The sequence below is a fragment of the Trachypithecus francoisi genome, unplaced genomic scaffold (assembly GCF_009764315.1).
Source record: "Trachypithecus francoisi isolate TF-2019V2 unplaced genomic scaffold, Tfra_2.0 Lachesis_group6, whole genome shotgun sequence".
Lineage (NCBI taxonomy): Eukaryota > Metazoa > Chordata > Mammalia > Primates > Cercopithecidae > Trachypithecus > Trachypithecus francoisi.
In genome coordinates, this window is record NW_022681471.1 from 74,698,307 (window position 1) to 74,724,767 (window position 26,461).

General features: G+C 39.7%; 1 protein-coding gene across 4 annotated transcripts in view; it reads right to left on the reverse strand.

The window, feature by feature from the left end:
- YIPF6 (Yip1 domain family member 6) overlaps nucleotides 1-26,461 on the reverse strand; it is a 79,397-nt gene that overhangs the window by 45,109 nt on the left and 7,827 nt on the right. For all 4 annotated transcript variants that reach the window (XM_033200944.1, XM_033200945.1, XM_033200946.1 and 1 more), the window contains exons 2-6: nucleotides 20,909-21,037; nucleotides 19,482-19,560; nucleotides 14,317-14,359; nucleotides 11,645-11,770; nucleotides 10,220-10,377 (exon numbers count right to left, since the gene is read on the reverse strand). In XM_033200944.1, the coding sequence (XP_033056835.1) occupies nucleotides 10,220-10,377; nucleotides 11,645-11,770; nucleotides 14,317-14,359; nucleotides 19,482-19,560; nucleotides 20,909-21,037 (535 nt within the window). The remainder of the gene's footprint in view (nucleotides 1-10,219; nucleotides 10,378-11,644; nucleotides 11,771-14,316; nucleotides 14,360-19,481; nucleotides 19,561-20,908; nucleotides 21,038-26,461) is intronic.

Consider the following 26,461-nt stretch of genomic DNA (forward strand, 5'->3'; position numbering starts at 1 on the left):
TAGACTTCAGAAGGTGGGTAATAACAAACTCCTCTGAGCTACAGGAGCATGTTCTAATGCCATGCAAGGAAGCTAAGGACCTTGAAAAAAGATTACAGAAATTGCTAACTGGAATAACCAGTTTAGAGAACATAAATGACCTGATGGAGCTCAAAAACACAGCATGAGAACTACGTGAAGCATACGCAAGTGTCAATAACTGAATCAATTAGGCAGAAGAAAAACATCAGATACTGAAGATCAACTCAATGAAATAAAGCGGGAAGACAAGATTAGAGAAAAAAGAATGAAGAAGAATGAACAAAGCCTCCAAGAAATATGGGACTATGTGAAAAGAGCAAACCTACCTTTGACTGGTGTACCTGAAAGTGATGGGGAGAATGTAACCAACTTGGAAAACACTCTTCAGGATATTATCCAGGAGAACTTCCCCAACCTAGCAAGGCAGGCCAACATTCAAATTCAGGAAACAGAGAACACCACAAAGATACTCCTCGAGAAGAGCAACCCCAAGACACATAATTGTCACATTCAGCAAGGTTGAAATGAAGGAAAAAATGTTAAGGGCAGCCAGAGAGAAAGGTCAGGTTACTCACAAAGGGAAGTCCATCAGATTAACAGCGGATCTTTCGGCAGAAACCCTATAAGAAGAGAGTGGGGGCCAATATTCAATATTCTTAAAGAAAAGAATTTTCAACCCAGAATTTCATATCCAGCAAAACTAAGCTTCACAAGTGAAGGACAAATAAAATCCTTTACAGACAAGCAAATTCTGAGATTTTGTCACCACCAGGCCTGCCTTACAAGAGCTCCTGAAGGAAGCACTAAACATGGAAAGGAACAACCGGTATCAGTCACTGCAAAAACATATCAAATTGTAAAGACTATTGACACTATGAAGAAACGACATCAACTAATGGGCAAAATAACCAGGTAGCATCATAATGACAGGATCAAATTCACACATAACAATATTAACCTTAAATGTAAATGGGTTAAATGCCCCAATTAAAAGACACAGACTGGCAAATTGGATAAAGATTCAAGACCCATCGGTGTGCTGTATTCAGGAGACCCATATCACAGGCAAAGACACATATAGGCTCAAAATAAAGCGATGGAGGAATATTACCAAACAAATGGAAAGCTAAAAAAAAAAAAAAAAAAAAAAGCAGGGGTTGCAATCCTAGTCTCCAACAAAACAGACTTTAAACCAACAAAGATCAAAAGAAACAAAGAAGGCCATTACATAATGGTAAAGGGATCAATTCAACAAGAAGAGCTAACTATGCTAAATATATATGCACCCAATACAGGAGCACCCAGATTAATAATGCAAGTCCTTAGACACCTACAAAGAGACTTAGACACCACACAATAATAACGGGAGACTTTAACACTCCACTGTCAACATTAGACAGATCAATGAGACAGAAAGTAAGCAAGGATATTCAGGAATTGAACTCAGCTCTTCAGCAAGTGGACCTAATAGACATCTACAGAACTCTCCACACCAAATCAACAGAATATACATTCTTCTCAGCACCACATCACACTTATTCCAAAATTGAACACATAGTTGGAAGTAAAGCACTCCTCAGCAAATGTAAAAGAACAGAAATTATAACAAACTTTCTCTCAGACCACAGTGCAATCAAACTAGAACTCAATTAAGAAACTCACTCAAAACCGATCAACTACTTGGAAACTGAAAAACCTGCTCCTGAATGACTACTGGGTACATAACTAAATGAAGGCAGAAATAAAGATGTTATTTGAAACCAATGAGAACAAAGACACAACATACCAGAATCTCTGGGACACATTTAAAGCAATGTGTAGAGGGAAATTTATAGCACTAAATGCCCACAAGAGAAAGCAGGAAATATCTAAAATTGACACCCTAACATCACAATTAAAAGAACTAGAGAAGCAAGAGCAAACACATTCAAAATCTAGCAGAAGGCAAGAAATAACCAAGATCAGAGCAGAACTGAAGGAGACAGAGACACAAAAAAAACCTTCAAAAAATCAATGAATCCAGGAGTTGGTTTTTTGAAAAGATCAACAGATTTGACAGACTGATAGCAAGACTAATAAAGAAGAGAGACGAATCAAATAGACACAATAAAAAATGATAAAGGGGATATCACCACCGACCCCACAGAACTACAAACTACCATCAGAGAATACTATAAACACCTCTACGCAAATAAACTAGAAAATCTAGAAGAAATGGATAAATTCTTGTACACATACTCCCTCCCAAGACTAAACCAGGAAGAAGTTGAATCCCTGAATAGACCAATAACAGGTTCTGAAATTAAGGCAATAATTAGTAGCCTACCAACCAAAAAAAGACCAGGACCAGATGGATTCACAGCCGAATTCTACCAGAGGTACAAGGAGGAGCTGGTACCATTCCTTCTGAAACTATTCCAATCAATAGAAAAAGAGGGAACCCTCCTTAACTCATTTTATGAGGCCAGCATCATCCTGATATCAAAGCCTGGCAGAGAGACAACAAAAAAAGAGAATTTTAGACCAATATCCCTGACGAACATAGATGCGAAAATCCTCAATAAAATACTGGCAAACCAAATCCAGCAGCACATCAAAAAGTTTATCATGATCAAGTAGGCTTCATCCCTGGGATGCAAGGCTGGTTCAACATATGCAAATCAATATACACAATCCAGCATATAAACAGAACCAAAGACAAACACCACATGATTATCTCAATAGATGCAGAAAAGGCCTTTGACAAAATGCAACAGCCCTTCATGCTAAAAACTCGCAATAAACTAGGGATTGATGGAACGTATCTCAAAATAATAAGAGCTATTTATGACAAACCCACAGTCAATATCATACTGAATGGGCAAAAACTGGAAGCATTCGCTTTGAAAACTGGCACAAGACAAGGATGCCCTCTCTCACCATTCCTATTTAACATAGTGTTGGAAGGACTGACAAGGGCAATCAGGCAGGAGAAAGAAATAAAGGGTATTCAATTAGGAAAAGAGGAAGTCAAATTGTCCCTGTCTGCAGATGACATGATTGTATATTTAGAAAACCCCATCGTCTGAGCCCAAAATCTCCTTAAGCTGATAAGCAACTTCAGCAACGTCTCAGGATACAAAATTAATGTGCAAAAATCACAAGCATTCCTATACACCAATAACAGACAAACAGAGAACAAAATCATGAGTGAACTCCCATTCACAACTGCTCACTAAGAGAATAAAATACCTAGGAATCCAACTTACAAGGGATGTTAAGAACCTCTTCAAGGAGAACTACAAACCACTGCTCAACGAAATAAAAGAGGACACAAACAAATAGAAGAACATTCCATGCTCATGGATACGAAGAATCAATATCGTGAAAATGGCCATACTGCCCAAGGTAATTTAGAGATTCAATGCCATCCCCACCAAGCTACCAATGATTTTCTTCACAGCATTGGAAAAAAACTCTAAAGTTCATATGGAACCAAAAAAGAGCCCACATTGCCAAGACAATCCTAAGCCAAAAGAACAAAGCTGGAGGCATCACACTACCTGACTTCAAACTATACTACAAGGTTACAGTAAGCAAAAAGCATGGTACTGGTACCAAACAGAGATATAGACCAATGGCACAGAACAGAGCCTCAAAATAATACCACACATCTCCAACCATCTGATCTTTGACAAACCTGACAAAAACAAGAAATGGGGAAAGGATTCCCTATTTAATAAGGGTGCTGGGAAAACTGGCTAGCCATATGTAGAAAGCTGAAACTGATCCCTTCCTCATACCTTATACAAAAATTAACTCAAGATGGATTAAAGACTTAAATGTCAGACCTAAAACCATAAAAACCCTAGAAGAAAACCTAGACAATACCATTCAGGACATAGGCATGGGTAAGGACTTCATGTCTAAAACACCAAAAGCAATGGCAACAAAAGCCAAAATTGACAAATGGGATCTAATTAAACTAAAGAGCTTCTGCACAGCAAAAGAAACTACCATCACAGTAAGCAGGCAACCTATAGAATGGGAGAAAATGTTTGCTATCTACTCATCTGACAAAGGGCTAATATCCATAATCTACAAAGAACTCAAACAAATTTACAAGGAAAAAACACCCCATCAAAAAGTGGGCTAACGATATGAACAGACACTTCTCAAAATAAGACATTTTGCAGCCAAGAGACACTTGAAAAACTGCTCATCATCACTGGCCATCAGAGAAATGCAAATCAAAACCATAATGAGATACCATCTCACACCAATTAGAATGGCAATCATTAAAAAGTCAGGAAACAACAGATGCTGGAGAGGATGTGGAGAAATAGGAACGCTTTTACACTGTTGGTGGGATTGCAAACTAGTTCAACCATTGTGGAAGACAGTGTGGCAATCCCTCCAGGATCTAGAACTAGAAATACCATTTGACCCAGCCATCCCATTACTGGGTATATACCCAAAGGATTATAAATCATGCTGCTATAAAGACACATGCACACGTATGTTTACTGTGGCACTATTCACAATAGCCAAGACTTGGAACCAACCCAAATGTCCATCAGTGATAGACTGGATGAAGAAAATGTGGCACATATACACCATGGAATACTTTGCAGCCATAAAAAAGGGTGAGCCCTACAAAAGTCCCTTTGTAGGGACATGGATGAAGCTGGAAACCATCATTCCCAGCAAACTATCGCAAGGACAAAAAAAACCAAACACCACATGTTCTCACTCATAGGTGGGAACTGAACAATGAGAACACTTGGACATAGGAAGGGGAACATCACACACCGGAGCCTGTTGTGAGGTGGGGGGAGGGGGGAGGGATAGCATTAGGAGATATACCTAACGTAAATGATGAGTTAATGGATGCAGCACAACATGGCACATGTATACATATGTAACAAACCTGCACGTTGTGCACATGTACCCTAGAACTAAAGTACAATAAAAAACAAAACAAAACAAAAATAAATAAAATTGACATTAAAAACCAAAAAAAAAAAAAAAAAAAACAGACCTACAAAGAGACTTATACTCCCACATAATAATAGTGGAGACTTTAACAACCCACTGTGAATATTAGACAGATCAACAAGACAGAAAATTAACAAGGATATTCAGGACTTGAACTCAGCTCTGGACCAAATGGACCTAACATGCATCTATCCCAAATCAACAGAATCTCTACCCCAAATCAACCCAATATGCACCCCAAATCAACAATTACTCCACCCCAAACCAACAGAATATACATTTTTCTCAGCACCACATCATACTTATTCTAAAACTGACCACATAATTGGAAGTAAAATACTCCTCAACAAATGCAAAAGAATGGAAATCATAACAACAGAATGAAAAGACTGGAAATCATAGTCTCTCAGACCACAGTGCAATCTAATTAGAACTCAGGATTAAGAAACTCACTCAAAACCACACAACTACATGGAAACTGAATGACCTGCTCTTGAATGACTACTGGGTAAACAACGAAGTTAAGGCAGAAATAAACAAGTTTTTTGAAATCAATGAGAACAAAGACACAACATACCAGAATCTCTGGGACACAGCTAAAGCAGTGTTTAGAGGGAAATTTATAGCACTAAATGCCCATAGGACAAAGCGGGAAAGATCTAAAACTGACACCCTAACATCACAATTAAAAGAACTAGAGAAGCAAGAGCAAACACATTCAAAAACTAGCAGAAGACAAGAAATAACTAAGATCAGAGCAGAACTGAAGAAGATAGAGACACGAAAAACCCTTCAAAAAAATCAGTGGATACAGGAACTGTTTTTTTGGAAAGATTAACAAAATAGACCACTAGCCAGACTAATAAAGAAGAAAAGAGAGAAGAATCAAATAGACACAATAAAAACTGATAAATGGGAGATAACACTAATCCCACAGAAATACAAACTACCATCAGAGACTACTATAAACACCTCTATACAAATAAACTAGAAAATGTAGAAGAAATGGATAAATTCCTGGACACATACTCCCTCCCAAGACTAAACCAGGAAGACATCAAATCCCTGAATAGACCAATAACAAGTTTTGAAATTGAGGCAGTAATTAATAGCCTACCAACCAAAAAAAGCCCAGGACCAGACAGATTCACAGCTAAATTCTATCAGAGGTACAAAGAGGAGCTGGTATCATTCCTTCTGAAACTATTCCAAACAATAGAAGAAGAGGGACTCCTCCCTAACTCATTTTATGAGGCCAGCATCATCCTGATATCAAAACCTGGCAGAGACACAACAAAAAAAGAAAATTTCAGGCCAATATCCTTGATGAACATCGACGTGAAAATCCTCAATAAAATACTTGCAAACCGAATCCTGCAGCACATCAAAAACCTTATCTACCAAGATCAACTTGGCTTCATTCCTGGGACGCAAGGCTGGTTCAACATACGCAAATCAATAAACGTAATTCATCATATAAACAGAATCAATGACAAAAACCACATGATTGATTATCTCAATAGATGCAGAAAAGGCCTTTGACAAAATTCAACACCCCTTCATGCTAAAAACTCTCAATAAACTAGGTATTGATGGAACGTATCTCAAAATAATAAGAGCTATTTATGACAAACCCATAGCCAATATCATACTGAATGGGCAAAAGCTGGAAGCATCCCTTTTGAAAACCAGCACAAGACAAGGATGCCCTCTCTCACCACTCCTATTCAACGTAGGGTTGGAAGCTCTGGCCAGGGCGATCAGGCAAGAGAAAGAAATAAAGGGTATTCAATTAGGAAATGAGGAAGTCAAATTGTCTCTGTTTGCAGATGACATGATTGTGTATTTAGAAAAGCCCATCGTCTCAGCCCATAATCTCCTTAAGCTGATAAGCAACTTCAGCAAAGTCTCAGGATACAAAATCAATGTGAAAAAATTACAAGCCTTCCTATATACCAATCATAGACAGAGAGCCAAATCATGAGTGAACTCCCATTCACAATTGCTACAAAGAGAATAAAATACTAGGAATACAACTTACAAGGGATATGAAGGACCTCTTCAAGGAGAACTACAAACCACTGCTCAAGGAAATAAGACAGAACACAAACAATGGAAAAACTTTCCTTGCTCATGGTTGGGAATAATCAATATCATGAAAATGGCCATACTGCCCAAAGTAGTTTACAGTTTCAATCCTATCCCCATCAAGCTACCATTGACTTTCTTCATAGAAGTAGAAAAAAAACTACTTTAAATTTCATATGGAACAAAAAAGCGCCCATATAGCCAAGACAATCCTAAGCAAAAAGAACAAAGCTGGAGGCATCACTCTATCTGACCTCCAACTATACTACAAGGCTGTAGTAACCAAAACAGCATAGTACTGGTACCAAAACAGATATATAGACCAATGGAACAGAACAGAGGCATCACAAATAATGCGCCCATCCAAAACCATCTGATCTTTGACAAGCCTGATAAAAACAAGCAATGGGGAGAGGATAAGTGGACCCTTCCTTATACCTTATACAAAAATTAACTCGAGATGGATTAAAGACTTAAATGTAAAACCTAAAACCATAAAAACCCTACAAGAAAACCTAGATAGTACCATTCAGGACACAAGCATAGGCAAAGACTTCATGACTAAAACACCAAAAGCAACGGCAACAAAAGCCAAAATTGACAAATTGGGTCTAATTAAACTAAAGAGCTTCTGCACAGCAAAAGAAACTATTATCAGAGTGAACAGGCACCTACAGAATGGAAGAAAATTTTTGCAATCTACCCATCTGACAAAGGGCTAATATCCAGAACCTACAAAGAACTTAAACAAATTTACAAGACAAAAATCAAACAACCCCATCAAAAAGTGGGCAAAGGATATGAACAGATACTTCTCAAAAGAAGACATTTATGTGATCAACAAACATGAAAGCTCATCATCACTGCTCATGAGAGAAATGCAAATCAAAACCACAATGAGATACCATCTCACGCCAGTTAGAATGGCAATCATTAAAAACTCAGGAAACAACAGATGCTGGAGATGATGTGAAGAAATAGGAACATTTTTACACTGTTAGTGGGACTGTAAATTAGTTCAAGCATTGTGGAAGATGGCGTGGCGATTCCTCAAGGATCTAGAACCAGAAATACCATTTGACCCAGCAATCCCATTACTGAGTGATACTATACAGATACATGCACACCTACATTTATTGCTGTACTGTTCACAATAGCAAAGACTTGGAACCAACCCAAATGCCCATGAATGATAGACTGGATAAAGAAAATATGGCACATGTACACCATGGAATACTATGCACCCATATAAAAGGATGAGTTCATGTCCTTTGCAGGGACATGTATGAAGCTGGAAACCATCATTCTCAGCCAACTACCACATGAACAGAAAAACCAAACACCACATGTTCTTATTCATAAGTGGGGGTGAACAATGAGAACATATAGACACAGGGAGGGGGGTACGTCACACACCAGGGCCTGTTGGGGGTTGGGGGGCTAGGGGAGGGGTAGCATTAGGAGAAATACCAAATGTAGATGATGGGTTGATGGGTGCAGCAAACCACCATGGCACATGTATACCTATGTAACAAACCTGCACATTCTGCACATGTGTCCCAGAACTTAAAGTATAATAATAATATAACAACATATATATATATATATATACAAATAAATAAATGAAAATAATAAAATAATCAGCCGGGTACGGTGGCTCATGTCTGTAATCCCAGTACTTTGAGAGGCCAAGGCGGGTGGATCACCTGAAGTCAGGAGTTTGAGAACAGCCTGGCCAACATGGTGAAACCCCATCTCTACTAAAAATACAAAAATTAATCAGGTGTGGTGGCAACAGCTGTAATCCCAGCTACTCGGGAGGCTGAGGCAGGAGAACTGCTTGAACCCAGGAGGTGGAGGTTACAGTGAGCCGAGATAGTGCCACTACACTCCAGCCTGGGCGACAGAGTGAGACTCCATCTCAAATACTAATCATCATCATCATCATCACACCTCTGGGAAATCTTTCCTGAATAATCATGTTACCATGTATAAATCTCCATCTCCCACCTAGAACACCTATTGCCTTTAAGTGCTTTCATGTCAGGCTGCTCTGTTAGATTTTGAACTCCAAGGACAAAGACCATGCCTAAAATGATGCCTGACACATAGTTTGTGATTAATGTTTGCTGAATTAAAGTTGCTCTCTCCTATGATTCTACTTCGTGATCACCTGTGAGCCTGGATACTGGATAACTAAGTAAGTATAATTACATGTATGGTAATTATGATATTCTCAGTGAGAGAATGATTTCCCATGGGAAAGCACCCAAGCTTAATATACAGTCTTTGGAATATCAATTCTGGCTCTCTCAGACTTTGTTGGATTACTTGTTAGCTTTCAACCATGTTCCAGAGCAATGAGATGTTACTACACTTAAAAATATTAAGCAGTCTGTCTATCCATTAAAGCAGAAGCTAGTGAACACTTCTAAATTTAAGCTGGAATCTTAAGAGAACTTTAGGAATGTAAAAACAATGAGTATATAGCATTCATTGTCATTGCTATAGGCCCTTCCTAGTCTTTAGCAAAATGTTCTACTGAAGCAGAAAAGTGCTATATAATGATGCTTACAATCTACACTGGAAGGTGGTATAGTATAGTTCTTAAAGGTTCATGACTGCCTGGTTTGCAATTTGACTCTCTTACTCACTAGTAATGCAACCTAGAGCAAGCTGCTCAACTTCTCTGTAACTGTTCTTCATCTATAAGATGGGACTAATAATAGTATTTCTTAAACAGTGCTTGGCCTTTGATAAGCAATCCATAAATGATATTATTTTTATTTTAATTACTTTGTCAGGGAAAGATCCCAGTCATTTCACAAGTCACCTAATGCCTTTTATATACCAGGACTGGGCTAAATGTAGTGTAATCCACTCTCCCACCTTTTTTTTTTTTAGAAAGAAAAAAGATGTGACTCTCCATACCTTATAAGTCCAGATATCCAACTCAGATAAGATAGACAGCAGCCCCATCACTGCCTACTCAGGGAAGAGGGTCTATGGATAATACTGCCAAGAATCGTATCACTCACATCTAACTTTGGTCTTATACTGCTCCTCATCTGGTCTTCATCTTTAAATCATGTTTTTGCTTGTTCTGTTATTGTGGAAATAAGTACATACTTACCAACTATAGACCAGGCAAACATCACAATCACCACAAAAAGCCGAACCATGAAGTTTACAGGTCCTGGATTAGCCAAAAGTACCAGCCGGCAAATCAGCATTGCTACTGTCAAGGGAAGTATACAGTAACCCAGTACACAGAGGCTCTGAAAAAAAGATCTTAAAAACAAAATACATTAATAAAGATCATAAATACAGCTGATGGGTGTTATGACACAGCTTATTACATAGATTTCTCTATATAATGGACTGTTTCCTGCTTCTTGGTACATAACATCTACATCCTAACATTAATTATTAAGTACATGCTTTTGGCTGGGTGTGGTGGCTTACGCCTGTAATACCAACACTTTGGGAGGCCAAGGTGTGTGGATCACCTGAGGTCAGGAGTTCGAGACCAGCCTGGCCAACATGGTGAAACCCCGTCTCTACTAAAAATGCAAAAAAATTAGCCGGGCATTGTGGCGGGTGCCTGTAATCCCAGCTACTCAGGAGGCTGAGGCAGGAAAATCGCTTGAACCTGGGAGGTGGAGGTTGCAGTGAGCTGAGCTCGTGCCACTGCACTCCAGCCTGGGTGACAGAGCAAGACTCCATCTCAAAAAAAAAAAAAAAAAAAAAAAAAAAATTAAGTACATGCTTTAATTTTCTTTCCCTATACTCTTCCTCCTCTCCTCTCAAATCCCTTAAAAGTCAATCATCTAACACCAGATGATCTGCTCTAGTTCCTACAGATATCTTTCTCTGAACCTCTAAGATGGTGATTCTTAATCCTTTCTAGTTATAGACCTATTATACTTGAGAATTTGTTGAAAGCTATGGACCACTTGCCCCCCAAAACGTACATACTCTCTTACACAAAAAAGTCTGCCTATGATTTCAGGGCCTGAAAAGGGTGTCTGAAGCTTATTAAAGGACCTCAGATAATTTAAGATAATTTAACCAACAAGGTTATCTCTGTCCAGTAGTAGTGGTTTTAAGAACACTTCTCTTTGGCCCTTATTTAGTTCGATTTTTCTTTAAAAAAAATATCAGGCCAGGTATGGTGACTCATGCCTGTAATCACAGCATTTTGGGAGGCCAAGGTGGGAGGATCACTTGAACCCAGGAGTTCAAAACCAGCCTAGGCAATACAGTGGGACCCCATCTCTACAAAAAAAAATTTTTTTTTTAATTAGCCAGGCATAGTAGCACATGCCTGTGTCCCAGCTACTCAGGATGCTGGGGCAGGAGGATTCCAGCTACTTGGGATGCTGAGCCTGGGAGATAGAGGCTGCAGTAAGTCATGATCACACCAGTGCACTCCAGCCTGGGTGACAGACTGAGACCCTGTCTCAAAAAAAAAAAAAAATCTAACTAGCCTGTCTTCCTTAATCTAAGATATACTACCTGGCAAGGGGGGAAAACAATGCATTTTAATAATACTCACATGTTCCCTCCAAGAAGTTTTGAGTTGAGGGTGATGGTAACTGCACCAAACCAGACAATGACAAACACCTCTGCAAACTGGGGCCCTCCATCTTTTTCACTATCTACAGAGTCTCTTTGCAGCATTCTGAGAAAAGGAAACAGCATAAGAATTGCTTAATCTTTTACTTAGGGCAACACAGTTAAGGCATGGGTTCTCAAACTTTGAATCAGATTGCTGTGCTATAACCTCACCTGAAGATCTGTAATATGTAGGTTGTACTAAAAGGAAAATGACACAAGCATTTGGCAAGGCTCCCTTACTGCAAATTCCAAATGCCTCAGGACTACAAGGGGTGCTCCATTTGACCTTGTTGAATTACTGAAGACCTTTTATTTTAAGCAGCGGTTATAAACTGAAGGGTCAAATGTACCTCACAGATATGAGGTTTTGGGCTTATATAATATTTAAGATGATTCTGAATTTAAGTTGACATTATTTTATTTCACATAAGATATGAATTTCTAGATCTTCTTGAAAAACTATTAGACTTTCTAACACTGAGCCTACATTCTAACACAGCAACAATTAAATGTAGCTGACATAAGTGCAAAGGGCTTACAGTCACCATATCACTACTACATGCATTTAGGTTACTACTCTAGCCTTTAGACACATCTGAATTTACAATTCTTGGGTTAAGGTTTCAGTTGAGATATTTAAAAACGGAAATAGGCCAGGTATGGTGGCTCAGCCTGTAATCTCAGCACTTTGGGAGGCCAAGGCAGGCAGATCGCTTGAGGCCAGGAGTTCGAGACCAGCCTGGGCAACATGACGAAACCCCCGTCTCTACAAAAAATAAAAAAATTAGCTGGCCATGGTGGTACACGCCTATAGTCGTAGCTACTAGGAAGGCTGAGCTGGGAGAATCACTTGAGCCTGGGAGGTTGAGGCTACAGTGAGCTGTAAATCACACCACCGACTCAGCCTGGGTAACCGAGTGAGACTGCCTCAAAACAAAATAAAAATAATAAACAAAAACGGAAACGGTCTATAAACCTTTTTAGTTGTTGATTTTTAAAAAATCAAAACATACAGATTATTATTAAAGGGTTTTGCTTTGGAATTGAGTAATTGAACAGCCACTTAACTATCCTTTCTTTGTCTAAGAATTTTACAGATGTAAACTGTTTTGAATATTTGGACTCGGTGTTATTACCAAGAAAAATAATAATTGTAAGCTCACAACCTCTTCTTATTAAACAGTATAGAGAAGTCACACTGTAAGTCTTTCTTGCCCTGCTATGCTACTTGGCAGTACGCACAGGCTTTTGTATTTTATGCTATGCATATTCCATTCCAAGTCCTGACAACCAGATGCAAAGAATGGCCAGCACTCATCACTTGTTGCCTGGAATCCCTATTGCTTCAGCATGGTATGATGGAAAAAATATTAACTAGCCTGGAAAGCAAGAGACCCAGATACTGATCCTAATTCTGTCACTAGATATGTCACTTGATGTCCTGGGACTCCAGTTTTCTCTGCAACTAAGTGGGGTTAAACTACGTAACCTATAAGGTTAATCTTTCAAAAGTAAAAAAATATATATATATGCTCGGGACGTCTAATATAAACCCCTCCATCAAGGCATTAGGCTACATCCCTTGACATGGTTACTGAAATCATAAGAAATAGTACTCAACACTATTACCTAAATTAATATATGCTCAATTTAAATTTAAAAAATTAGAGAAGTCAGCAAGAAACTTAGTGAATTTAGACCCACAAAGGGTTAAGCCTGGAAAGGACCCTCAACCATTTCCCTTTACAAATATGGAAGAGGAGACCCAGAGTGACTAGGTGGGAAGAGATGTGTAATGAACCCTAGAGGTACAGAATAGGTAGTGAGGTTGAATCTCAGGTCTACCACTGATTATGTGATCTTGGTTAAATCCTCAACCTTTTTGAACCTGAGCTTATTTGTCAAAAAAAAAAAAAAAAGAAAATAATTTTAATTCTTGCTATGAGGCTAAAATAAGAGAAAGTATTTAAAAGTTTTCTGCAAACTGGGAAAAATTATACAAACATTGGTTATTAGTAGCCCAAAATCACATAGCTAGCTGACAGTAGAGTCAGAATGCGAACTCCGAACTGAATTCCAGGGCAGTATTTTTTCCCACTCTATCAATGGTTATATTCCTCTCTCTAGTGTAACCTTTCTCTCCTTCCTCTGTCCTCTTCCTTTACATACAACCTGTATGGAAGAGTACAACGCTCTAAAACACGATCTTGCTTTTCACTCTACTACTTCTGATTTATTCTCATTCTCATTCATATTTTTAGTAAGATTACAGAGAATACGTTTGCAAACAAAGGGTGCTTAAACCTTAATTCACTTAGTTTAATAATGGGGAGGAACAAGAGAGTAAATAAGTAAATAAATATTTGTTGAATAGACATGGGTAAAACAGACTAAAATGTCATTGGTTAAGGAAGGTGAGCTTAATTTCATCATTTTTTAATTGATTTGGAAAGTGACTTTAGAGGCTTAAATACCTAAGGAGTACAACATGTCCAACATGTCATACAAGTCCTAAATGAAATATTCAATCAAAATCCCCCACAATTTTGAAAATCCACAAAAAAGTCTAGTCTAGCTCAAAGGACAAAGAAAGAAAATGCAAGTACTTACAATGCGAGTGTCACACAAAGGATCAAAGGGCCCCACAAATCCCCTACGAGACAAGAAAAGACAGAAGCAAAGGTAATATTTTCTATCTTTATTCCAGTATCTACCTCTCTCCCTTCTGGAATTCAGACATCAGGCTCTCTTTGCCTGCCCAAGCCTTCCTACTTCTCCTTTCCCACTACCTGCCCTCCTGTCCCCTAATCCTGAATGCACTTCTTTACATAGACTTTAAGTTTTGTTTACTTCATATCCCACAAATCACCCTTCCCTCCTCCCCATCTACTAAGCCACATACTGGCATCCTATAATTAAAGACCAATGGACAAACAATTAGAAGACCTAGGTTCCTACCCCATACTCCAAGAAAAAAGACTATAGCCAAGGCACTTTATCCATCAGAGACTGCATTAGACAAGGCAAGTATAATCATGCTCAGTTCACAAATACAAAAAATGAAGCTGAGAAGGAAATGACTTGCCTAGTTTTATATGTGGAGGTGGGACCAGAACCTAGGGCTACTGATTTTTTTTTTTTTTTGAGATGGAGTTTGGCTTTTGTTGCCCAGACTGGAGTGCAATGGTGCAATCTCAGCTCATAGCATCCTCTGCCTCCTGGGTTCAAGCGATTCTCCTGCCTCAGCCTCCCGAGTAGCTGGAATTACAGGCACCCGCCACCATACTTGGCTAATTTTGTGTTTTTAGTAGAAACAGGGTTTCACCATGTTGGCTAGGATGGTTTCGAACTCCTGACCTCAGGTGATCTGCCTACCTTGGCCTCCCAAAGTGCTGGGGTTACAGCCGTGAGCCACCGCACCTGGCCTGATTCCTTTTTTTTTTTTTTTTTTTTTGAGACAGGGCCTCACTCTGTTGCCCAGGCTAGAGTGCAGTGGTGGGATCATGGCTTACTGCAGCCTTAACCTCCCAGGCTCAGGTGATCCTCCTACCTCAGCCTCCTGAGTAGTTGGGACTACAGGCACATGCCACCACACCCAGCTAATTTGTATTTTTTGTAAAGATGGAGTTTTGCCGTGTTGCCCAGGCTAGTCTCAAACTCCTGGCCTCAAGCGATCCACCCGCCTCAGCCTCGCAAAGTGCTGGGATTACGGGCATGAGCCACAACACCTGGTCTGGTCTTTTGATTCTTAGACCAAAGTTTTGTTGCCACTCTGTCGTACTGCTTCCCTTTTATAATTAGTATACTGAATTAATATAGAGTTGCTATTCTTCTAGGTAAAAAAACAGCCCAGTATTGGTAATTTCACAAGGTTAAACTTTAACAAATAACATATGAAAGCTTTCTGAAAACTGCAAAAGGCTATGCAGGCTGTGCCACCATCAGGTCTAGCAAACATGGTCCTCAATCAAAAGCTGCAGGCTGGGTGCAATGGCTCACGCCTGTAATCCTAGCACTTTGGGAGGCTGAGGCGGGTAGATGGCCTGAGCTCAGGAGTTTGAGACCTGCCTGGGCAACATGATAAAATCCCATCTCTATTAAATACAAAATATTCACCGGGCATGATGACACGTGCCTGTAATCCCAGCTACTCAGGAGGCTGAGGCATGGGAATTGCTTGAACCCAGGTGGCAGAGGTTGCAGTGAGCCAAGATCATGCCACTGCACTCCAGCCTGGGTGACAGTGCAAGACTCCGTCTCCAAAACAAACAAACAAAACAGCTACCAAGTGATTTGATCAGGTTCGGTAGCTCATGCCTGTAATCCCAGCACTTTGGGAAGCTGAGGTGGGAAGACCACTTAAGGTCAGGAGTTTGAGACGAGCCTGGCCAACATGGTGAAACCCCGTCTCTAACTAAAAATACAAAAAAATGAGCCAGTTGTGGTGGCACATACCATCAATCTCAGCTACTCGGGAGGCTGAGGCAGGAGAATCGCTTAAACCCAGGAGGCAGAGGTTGCAGTGAGCCAAGATCACAACCTCTACTCACTACACTCCAGCCTGGGTGACAGAGCAAGACTCTGTCTCAAAAAAAAACAAACAAAACAAGCTTCTGAGTGATTTGTATGCCAACAGTTCAGTAGCACACAGCTTAGAGCACAATTACCTTCCTCAATTCATTCCAAAAAGGCACATATCCCACATCTAACTTTAACCTCACATGTATATAACCTTACCCAAGAGAGAGGTACGCAAATTTATATACTTAATATTATTTATTTTTTAATTATATAAGTAATTTTGACACCATTGCGGAAAGTTTGGAAAAGACATAAAAAACCATAATCCTACCACTTCTAATAAAACTGCTGCTAATTTCATTAATTTTTTTTTACACTTGATCTTAGCCAAAAGGCCAAGAAGCAATCATTAATTTTTTTTTAATTGCTCAACTTAAAAACTGAATTCAAGTGTACTGTCATGTGCCACATAATGACATTTTGGTCAATGACAGTGGTCCCATAAAATTATAATGGAGCTAAAAAATTCCTATCACCTAGTGACATCTAGTACAACACATTACTCACGTGTCTGTGGTGATGCTGGTATAAACAAACCTACTATGTTGCCAGTCATATAAAAATATAGCACAATTATGTACACTACATAATATTCTACTTGATAGTGATAAAAAATGACTATGCTACTGTGGTTAAGTGTTTACTATGCTATACTTTTCATTGTTACGTTGAAGCATACTTCTACTTAAAAAGTTCAGCCTGGGTAACAGAGCAAGACCCTGTCTCTAAAAACATGTGTTTTTTTGTTTGTTTGTTTTTTCTGTGTTTGCTTTGTTTTGAGAGAGAGTTTCCCTCTTTTCACCCAGGCTGGAGTACAATGGTGCAATCTTGGCTCACTGCAACCTCCACCTCTCGGGTTCAAGCGATTCTCCCGCCTCAGCCTCTCGACTAGCTGGGACTACAGGCGCCTGCCACCACACTCAGCTAATTTTTGTATTTGTAATAGAGACAGGGTTTCACCATGTTGGCCAGGCTGACCTGGAACTCCTGACCTCAGGTGTTCCACCCACCATGGCCTGCCAAAGTGCTGGGATTAGAAGCGTGAACCACCGTGCCCAGACAAAAAAATTTTTAAAAATTAGCTGGGCATGGTGGCACAGGCTCCAGGCATGGGAGCCTGAGGTGGGAGAATGGCTTGAGCCTAGAAATTTGGGGCCATAGTGAGCTATAATCACGCCACTGCATTCCAGCCTGAGTGACAGAGCAAGATCATGTCTCTAAAAAAAGAAAAAAGTTAACCATAACACAGTCTCAGGCAGGTCCTTCGGGAGATATTCCAGAAGAAGGCATTGTTATCATCGAAGATGGCAGTTTAATGCATGTTCATGCCCCAGAAGACCTTCCAATAGGACAGATACAGAGGTGGAGGACAATTGTACTGATGATCCAATTCTGATCCTGTGAAGGCCTAGACCAATGTGTTTGCGTTTGTCTTAGTTTTTAACAAAAAAGTTGAAAAAATAAAACATTGGCTGGGCACAGTGGCTCCTGCCTGTAATCCCAGCACTTTAGGAGGCTGAGGTGGGCAGATTGCTTGAGGCCAGGAGTTTCAGACAAGCCTGGGCAACATAGGGAGACCCCCATCTCTACAAAATATTTAAAAACTAGCCAGGCGTGGTGGCACATGCCTACAGTCCCAGCTACTCAGGAGACTGTGGCAGAAGGACTGCTTGAGCCCAGGAGTTTGAGGCTGCAGTGAGCTATGATTACCCCATTGCATCTCAGCCTTGGTAACAGAGTGAGACGCTGTCTGTTTTGACAGAACTCTAATAAAGAAAGCAGTCATCAGACTAAATGATAGGCTTGAAAATGAAACTGTCAATAAAGGTACTAATAATCTGTTAAATGTTGATGGGTATTTACTATTATATTAATTTAACATTTAGGCCAGGGGTGATGGCTCTCGCCTGTAACCCCAGCACTCTGGGAGGCCAAGGCAGGTGGACCATTTCAGGTCAGCAGTTCCAGGCCAGCCTAGCCAACATGGCAAAATTTGTCTCTACTAACAATACAAAAATTAGCTGGATGTGGTGGCGGGCACCTGTAATCCCAGCTATTCCAGAGGCTGAGGCAGAAGAATCGCTTGAACCCTGGAGGCAGAGGTTGCAGTAAGCTGAGATTGTGCCATTGCACTCCAGCCTGGGCAACAGAGCAAGACTCCATCTCAAAAAACTAACAAACAAAAATTTGAACATTTGCCTTTCCCTTGGAGATCATTAATTCTTTATATGTCAGCAGCTTCCAGGAATATTATGTAATATATGTAAATATTATAAATTAGCAGCCTCCAGAAATGCATTTTGTAGTAACCACTAGAGCATTTTTAAAAATTTGTATGTATGTATTTTATATATATTTTGAGACAGGTCTCGCTCTATCACCCAGGCTAGGGTGCAGTGGCGCAGTCATGGCTCACTACAGCCTTGATCTCCTGGGCTCAAGCAATCCTCCCACCTCAGCCTCCCAAGTAGCTAGGACTACAGGCATGCGCTATCAGGCTTGGCTAGTTTTTAAATTTTTAGTAGAAATGAGGTCTTGCCATGTTGCCCAGGCTGGTCTCAAACCCCTGAGTTCAAACAATCCTCCTGCTTCGGCCTCCCAAGTGCTGGTATTACACATATGAGCCACCATGCCTGGCCACTGTATATTTATTGATGAGGTATATTTATTGATGAGGGCAATATAATAAGCAAAATCTTTCAGTCTCTGAGATTCCAATCTAAATTTTTAATTTCTGCCTGTAATCCTAGCACTTCAGGAGGCTGAGGCAGGTGGATCACCTGAGGTCGGGAGTTGGAGACCAGCCTGGCCAACATGGTAAAACCCATCTCTAATAAAAATACAAAAAAATTAGCTGGGCGTGGTGGCAGGCACCTTTAATCCCAGCTACTCAGGAGGCTGAGGCATGAAAATTACTTGAACCCGGGAGGCGGAGGTTGCAGTGAGCCAAGATCACACCACTGCACTCCAGCCTGGGAGTCAGAGTGAGACTCTGTCTCAAAAAAAATAGAAATAAAAATAAAATAAAAGTTTAACTTCTGCCAGAAGTTTGATTTACATTTTCATTTACATATTTTTTTCATCCTACAAAATGATGTCAGTTTTATTACCACAGAGCCTTTGCCTTATAAAGTACTTATGATAAGGCACGGTGAGATAGATTAAGCAAACCCTTAAAAACCTCATATACTTACAATCTCTCAAAAGAGTATTACTTTTCCTTGGGTACAAAACATGCATGAATTTTTTCCCAACAGCTTTTAGATCACGCATCTGAAAAACAGAAACAACTTGTTGTAATGTGATGACCAAGGTTGTCAGTAGCCTTACTTAATTTGCTAAAATTTATTTTATTTCAATCTCCTGTGAACTCTTCATTGAATTTTGCAGATAATTCCAGTTCAACTCCTTCACTACACAAACAAACCAGAGAGGTAGGGTATGCTTTTTCTATTAACTCCTTAAGCCAACTTTTAACACTTTTCCACATCTTTTTTGATCTGTTCTGTTTTGATGTTGAAAACAAATCCATAAAAAAGAAACACAGCCCTCCCAATAGGCTGCTTGAAGAAACTAAAACAATTGCACTACAAAAGCTGCTCTACAAAACACAGTATGTGACATTCAGTTCATAGAAGATGAGGTCCCAAGGGTCAATTAGCCTGCTCTCTAGCTACCACATTCTTTGCAATATATGAAATAAATTTCTAACATTCCCAATGTAATTGGTAAACAAATCCTAGAAGCTAGATTAAAAAAAAAAAATCACGAAACTGGAGGAAGGGTTCAGTAATACAAATACAACCTCTCAAAGTACCACTGAGCTAATTCTGTTTTAGTTTTTTCACCTAGAATTTTATCCATGTTATTAAACACTTTGTAAACATAATTTTTAATAGTTGTTTAGCATCCCACCACAAAGACATAACATAATTTACCTAACCAATACCTCATCTATGGTTCATTTATTTCTAGCTTTCCCCTATTACAAAGAATGCTATAATAAACATCTTTATATATTGATACTTTTATGTTGAAAATTTTTGTTTTACATTTTAAAACTTTCCTTATACTATATTTGGAGAAGTATGATAATATATTGGTTTAAAAAGATTTGGACATTTTAAGATTTTTTTTTTTCTGAGATGGAGTCTCGCTCTGTCACCAGGCCAGAGTACAGTGGTGTGATCTCCGCTCACTGCAACCTCCACCTCCGGGTTCAAGCGATTCTCCTGCCTCAGTCTCACAAGCAGCTGGAATTACAGGCGTGCACCACCATGTCCGGCTAATTTTTGTATTTTTAGTAGAGATGGGGTTTCACCATGTGGGTCAGGTTGGTCTTGAACTCCTGAACTCAGGTGATCCGCCTGCCTTTGCCTCCCAAAGGGCTGAGATTACAGACGCGAGTCACCGCACCTTGCGGTTTTAAGATTCTTAATATGCATTATAACCAAACTGCTCTCCAAAAAGGCTGTACCAAATATTCTCTAGAATAAAATATTAAACTTCAGTATATAAAATATATTCAAAACCAGTGAACCAAGTGAAAATATTGCAAAGTACTATCAGTTACTTAGTCCCAGGGTACTGAACAGACGTTCTCTCAACTAGTGTAACTTACGATTGTATTGCGAACAGATTCATTTAATGTGGAGCTGTCAAACTCACGGATGCGAGATTTCATAGGAATGGTGATTTCTCCTTCTACGGGGATGTCTTGTGAGATGGATATATCTGAAAGGCCTGCAAACTGAGAGGAGTCACGGGAAAAAAAGTAAGCCTGTAATAAACTGTAGCATTCCTCATATATATCATCATTTCCTACAGAGTTGGGACCATGTATTTCGTAGGGTTTTACATAGGAAAGTAGGTGTTAGCTCAACAGACATTACACAATGCAGTTAACAATAATTCTCAAATGTATTTCTTTAAAGATTAACATAATGAAAAAATTAAAGTAAATGTCATAGACACCTTCTTGCCCACCAACATTTAGCATAAAATCTTCACATGGCACAAGCTAGCAAAACTGAGATAATAATTGTAAAGTTATTAAAAAGTGACTTTTTAGCAATCACTGTCTTAGAATGGCTGCATTTCTGTTGCACTTCTGCTCCCTAGCAGGCTCTAGTGGCCTCTGCTGGCTAAAAATGAGCATTACATGAACTATAAAGGCAAGTGGGAGGAAAAGGGAAATAGCAAAATATACTTTGATTACACTCTTTACAGGTTACCTGGCAATCACAGAGCAAATACAATTTTCAAAGTGAATAAAGAATGTGAAATTTTAAATTCATACTCATCTGCTAAATTTTATTTTATTTTATTTATTTATTTATTTTTTTTTGAGACGGAGTCTTGCTCTGCCGCCCAGGCTGGAGTGCAGTGGCCAGATCTCAGCTCACTGCAAGCTCCGCCTCCCGGGTTCGCGCCATTCTCCTGTCTCAGTCTCCCCAGTAGCTGGGACTACAGGCGCCCGCCTCGTCGCCCGGCTAGTTTTTTGTATTTTTTAGTAGAGACGGGGTTTCACCGTATTAGCCAGGATGGTCTCGATCTCCTGACCTCGTGATCCGCCCGTCTCGGCCTCCCAAAGTGCTGGGGTTACAGGCTTGAGCCACCGCGCCCGGCCTTGCTAAATTTTATTACAACCGAAACTCGAATCTACAAATTCCTAAGAAAATAGAGGCAATGCCTTCTCATACAGTTTTTTGACCAGTAGGCAAATTTTTAGTGGGCAACAGTTGCAGATAGAGGAAACACAAGACAGTATACTGAAATTTTAGAAAGAATGAGGATGTTCACAGAATTTGTAAAGGGTTGGGTGCGGTGGCTCATGCCTGTAATCCCAGCACTTTGGGAGGCCGAGGTGGGCAGATCACCTGAGGTCGGGAATTTGAGACCAGCCTGACCAACATGGAGAAATCCCATCTCTACTAAAAATACAAATTAGCTGGGCGTGGTGGCGCATGCCTGTAATCCAAGCTACTCGGGAGGCTGAGGCAGGAGAATCGCTTGAACCCAGGAGTGAAGGTTACGGTGAGCCGAGATCACACCATTGCACTCCAGCCTGGGCACCAAGAACAAAACGCCATCATAAATAAATAAATAAATAAGATAAAATAAAATAAAACAAATTTCTTAACCACACTCATATTTCTTAAATACAAGAAACATGCCATAGGATTTTTTTAAAGGTTTCCTATAGAGGAAAGAAAGGAATAGGATAGAACAGACAGGGAGAGAAACTAGGCTTTTTTCAATACATGTTGTTCGTATAAATGACTTGCAATCATATAAACAGTTCACACAATTATGAAACAAAATTAAAATTTGAAGGAAGCAATCCCTGAAACTGAGAGAAAAATTAAACCAATGAAACTACCACGTATTGAAATAAACACACAACCACAAAGATAGCACCTATTTCAAGTGACTATATAACACTGTAATTTGACTTCTGACTAAGATCTAGGAAGCTGGAAAGACCATTCCCCAAGTAGAACAATGAGAAAAGGCTAGATACTTTACTTTATCATAACTTTCCCTGAATTCATCTGAGACCTGAGTTGTAGGGAGACCAAGTAGCCTGGATGAAATCTAAAGAACACCAAGTGCTTCCACGAAGAGACATCAGCACTGGCTCAACGGTAGCAAAGCATGAAGAGAAGACAATGCTGCATACCACACCACACAGATGGGTGAGAATTCAACTAAAATTTTGAATAAATTGGTAAAGTCCAAGTATGGACTAGCACAAGAGTACAGAACCCCTAGAAGCAATAGACGCAAGGGGAGTTCACACCCTCTTGCAGGCTCTTCTCTAGAAAAAAGCCCCTAGAGAGAAGAGCCTTAAAGCCACTTGGACAAAAACAAGTTGCTTTCAGAATACAGGCAACAACTCACTGAAGCTGGTGAAAGGGAAAAGGAAAAGCTCTCTACTAAGGGATGGACAAGAAACCATCCTGGGCCCAGACCGTTAAGTTTCCTTCAGCTAGGAGGGGGACAGGATCACTAAGAAAGTGCCACCTAGGAGACCCAGGGACACATGGTATGCCTAAGGCAGAGACTAGACTATGACAGCAAAGAATCCCCTTTCCCTGGCCCCTATCACCAGGCTAGCAAGTATGGAGCAATAAACAACAGCAGTCTACTGCTGGAGGAAGGGCTAGAGCTTAGAAAGAGACTCACCATGAGATGCAAGGGCAAAGACAGAAGCTGAGTATAGAACATGAACATTAATAAAAACATTGGGGCTGGGTGCAGTGGCTCATGCCTGTAATCCCAACACTGGGAGGCTGAGGTAGGAGAATTGCTTGAGGCCAGGAGTTTAAGACTAGTCTGGGTAATATAGTGAGACCCCCATCTCTACAAAAAAAATGTTTTTAAAAAATTAGTTGGGCATGGTGGCGTGCAACTGTGGTCCCAGCTACTGAGGAGGCTAAAGTGGGAGGATCACTTGAGCCCAGGAGGTCAAGGCTGCAGTAAGCTATGATCACGCCATTGCACTCCAGCCTGGGTAACAGAGTGAGACGCTGTCTCAAAAAAAACAAAACAAAACAACAACAAAAAACAAAACACTGGGACAACATAGCACCCCCACCCCTAAACACAAGGTAACAGCAGAGGAATCTGAAGCTGGTGATGCACTGAAGGTACCCATAGCAACAACAAAAAAAGAACAAACGAAGCTCAATCCTGACTAGACTGACTTAACCCCTACTGACTGACAACTCAGCAGCAGAGGTGTGCCACTTCTGGCAGTGTATACATGATGTCCAGCGTTCAATATCAATAACAAATTATCTCCCCCATACTCACATGAAAAAACAACCCACTATGAGACAAAGCAATCAACAAAACCAGACTCTGAGATGACCAAGATGTTAGAATTATCAGAAAAGAAATTTAAGATTACTATGTTTAATATGCAAAAGGCTCTAGTAGAAAAGGTACATGCATGAATGGTGATGAATTTCTGCAAAGAGATGGAAACTGTAAGAATCAGATGGCAATGCTAGAAATACATGAACATAGTAACAGATGAAGAATGCCTTTGCCAGCCTTATCAGTTAACTCAATACCAAAGATTTCAGAGCTAGGTCAGTCAAAATTATCCAAACTAAAACAAAAAGAGAAGAGTAAAAGAACAAAAGAAAAAAGAATAGAGTATGTAGGAACTATGGGAAAACATTAAATGGTCTTATATGTAAATAATTGGAATCCCAGAAGAATAGAAAGATAATGGCTCTAAGAGATATAGGCCAACTGCAGTGGCTGACGCCTGTAATCCTAGCACTTTGGGAGGCCAAGGCAGACAGACTGCTTGAGCCCGGGAATTCCAGACCAGCCTGGGCAACATGGTAAAACCCCATCTCTACCAAAAAATATTTAAAAATTAGCCAGGAGTGGTGGCACACACCTGTAGTCCCAGTTACTTGGAGGCTATGGTGGGAGGATCACCTGAGCCCAGGAGTTCAAGGCTTGCAGAGCCCCAAGATCATGCCACTGAACTCCAGAGTGAGACTCTGTCTCAAAAAAAAAAAAAAAAAAAAAAGAATAGCTGAAAATTTTCCAAAAATAATGAGATATCAAATGATAGATGCAAGCTTAAGAGAACCCCAATCAAGATGAATACCAAACTACAAAATGAAAAAATCCACAAACCTAGACACAAACTACTGAAAACCAAAGATAAAGAGAAAATCTTGAAAGTAGCCAAAGAGAAAGGCATTGCATTCACAGGAACAAAGATAAGAATTATAATAAAAGGCCGGGCATGGTGGCTCACGCCTGCAATCTCAGCATTTTCGGAGGCTGAGGTAGGCAGATCACTTGAGGTCAGGAGTTCAAGACCAGCCTGGCCAACATGGTGAAATCCCATCTCTATTAAAAATACAAAAAAATTAGCCGGGCATGGTGGCAGGTGCCTGTAATCCCTGCTACTTGGGAGGCCAAGACAGGAGAATCACTTGAACTCAGCAGGTGGAGGATGCAGTGAGCCAAGATCACGCCACTGCACTCCAGCCTAAGTGACAGGGTAAGACTCCACCTCAAAAAAAAAAAAAAAAAAATAGGCATCTCTAACAAAATATAAACAAACAAATAAAGAAAGACATCTCACCAGAAACTATGCAAACCAAAAGAAATGAAGGGACACTTCTCTAAAAGAATAAAACTATTAACACAGAATTCTAAACCCAGCAATACCTATTAAAAATAAAGGCAAAGTAAAACGTTTTTCAGACAAGCAAAAGCTAAAATATATTCTACAAGAAATGCTAAAGGAAGTTCTTCAGAAAGAAGGAATATAATATCAGAAGAAACTTGAATTTACATAAATAAATGATCTCCCAAAGTGGTTAAAATGAAGGTAAATATGACATTTCTCCCTATTTTTAATTATTCTAAAAGATAATTGTCTAAAGCAGGGGTCACCAACTTTCTATAAAGGGTCAAACAGTAAATATTCAGGTTTTAAGAGCCATATGGTTTCTGCTGCAACTGCTGAACTCTGCATTGTAGCATGAAAGCAGCTAAAGATAACACACAGATAAATAAGTGTAGCTCTGTTCCCAGAAAACTAAGAAAAACAGGCAGTGGGCCAATTTTAAATTATAAAAATATAATTTAGGAGATAATTGGAAATTTGAACCCTAATAAGATATATTAAGAAATTATTAATTTTTTACATGCATTGTTATTGTGGTTATGTTCTCTCTAAAAGCAGAATTCTAATTTGGGAACTGTGGCACACACCTATAGTTCCAGCTAGTTGGAGACTGAGGTGAGAGTGTACCTTGAGGCCAGAAGTTGAAGGCTGCGGGTGCTATGATCATGACTGTGAACAGCCACTGCACTCCAGCCTGGGCAACATAGCAAGATGACAACTCTAAAATAATACAAAATCAGAAAAAAAAAAAAAAAATCCTTATTTATTTATTTATTTATTCATTCATTCATTCATCATTCATTCGAAACAAGGTCTTGCTCTGTCATCCAGGTTGGACTGCAGTAACATGATCATAGCTTACAGCAGCCTCAATCTCCCAGGCTTAAGCAATTGTCCCATCTCAGCCTTTCAAGTAGCTGGGACTGTAAGCGGTGCCACCACATCAGGCTAGTTTTTAAATTTTTGGTAGAGACAGGGTTTTGTCATGTTGCCCAACTTGATCTC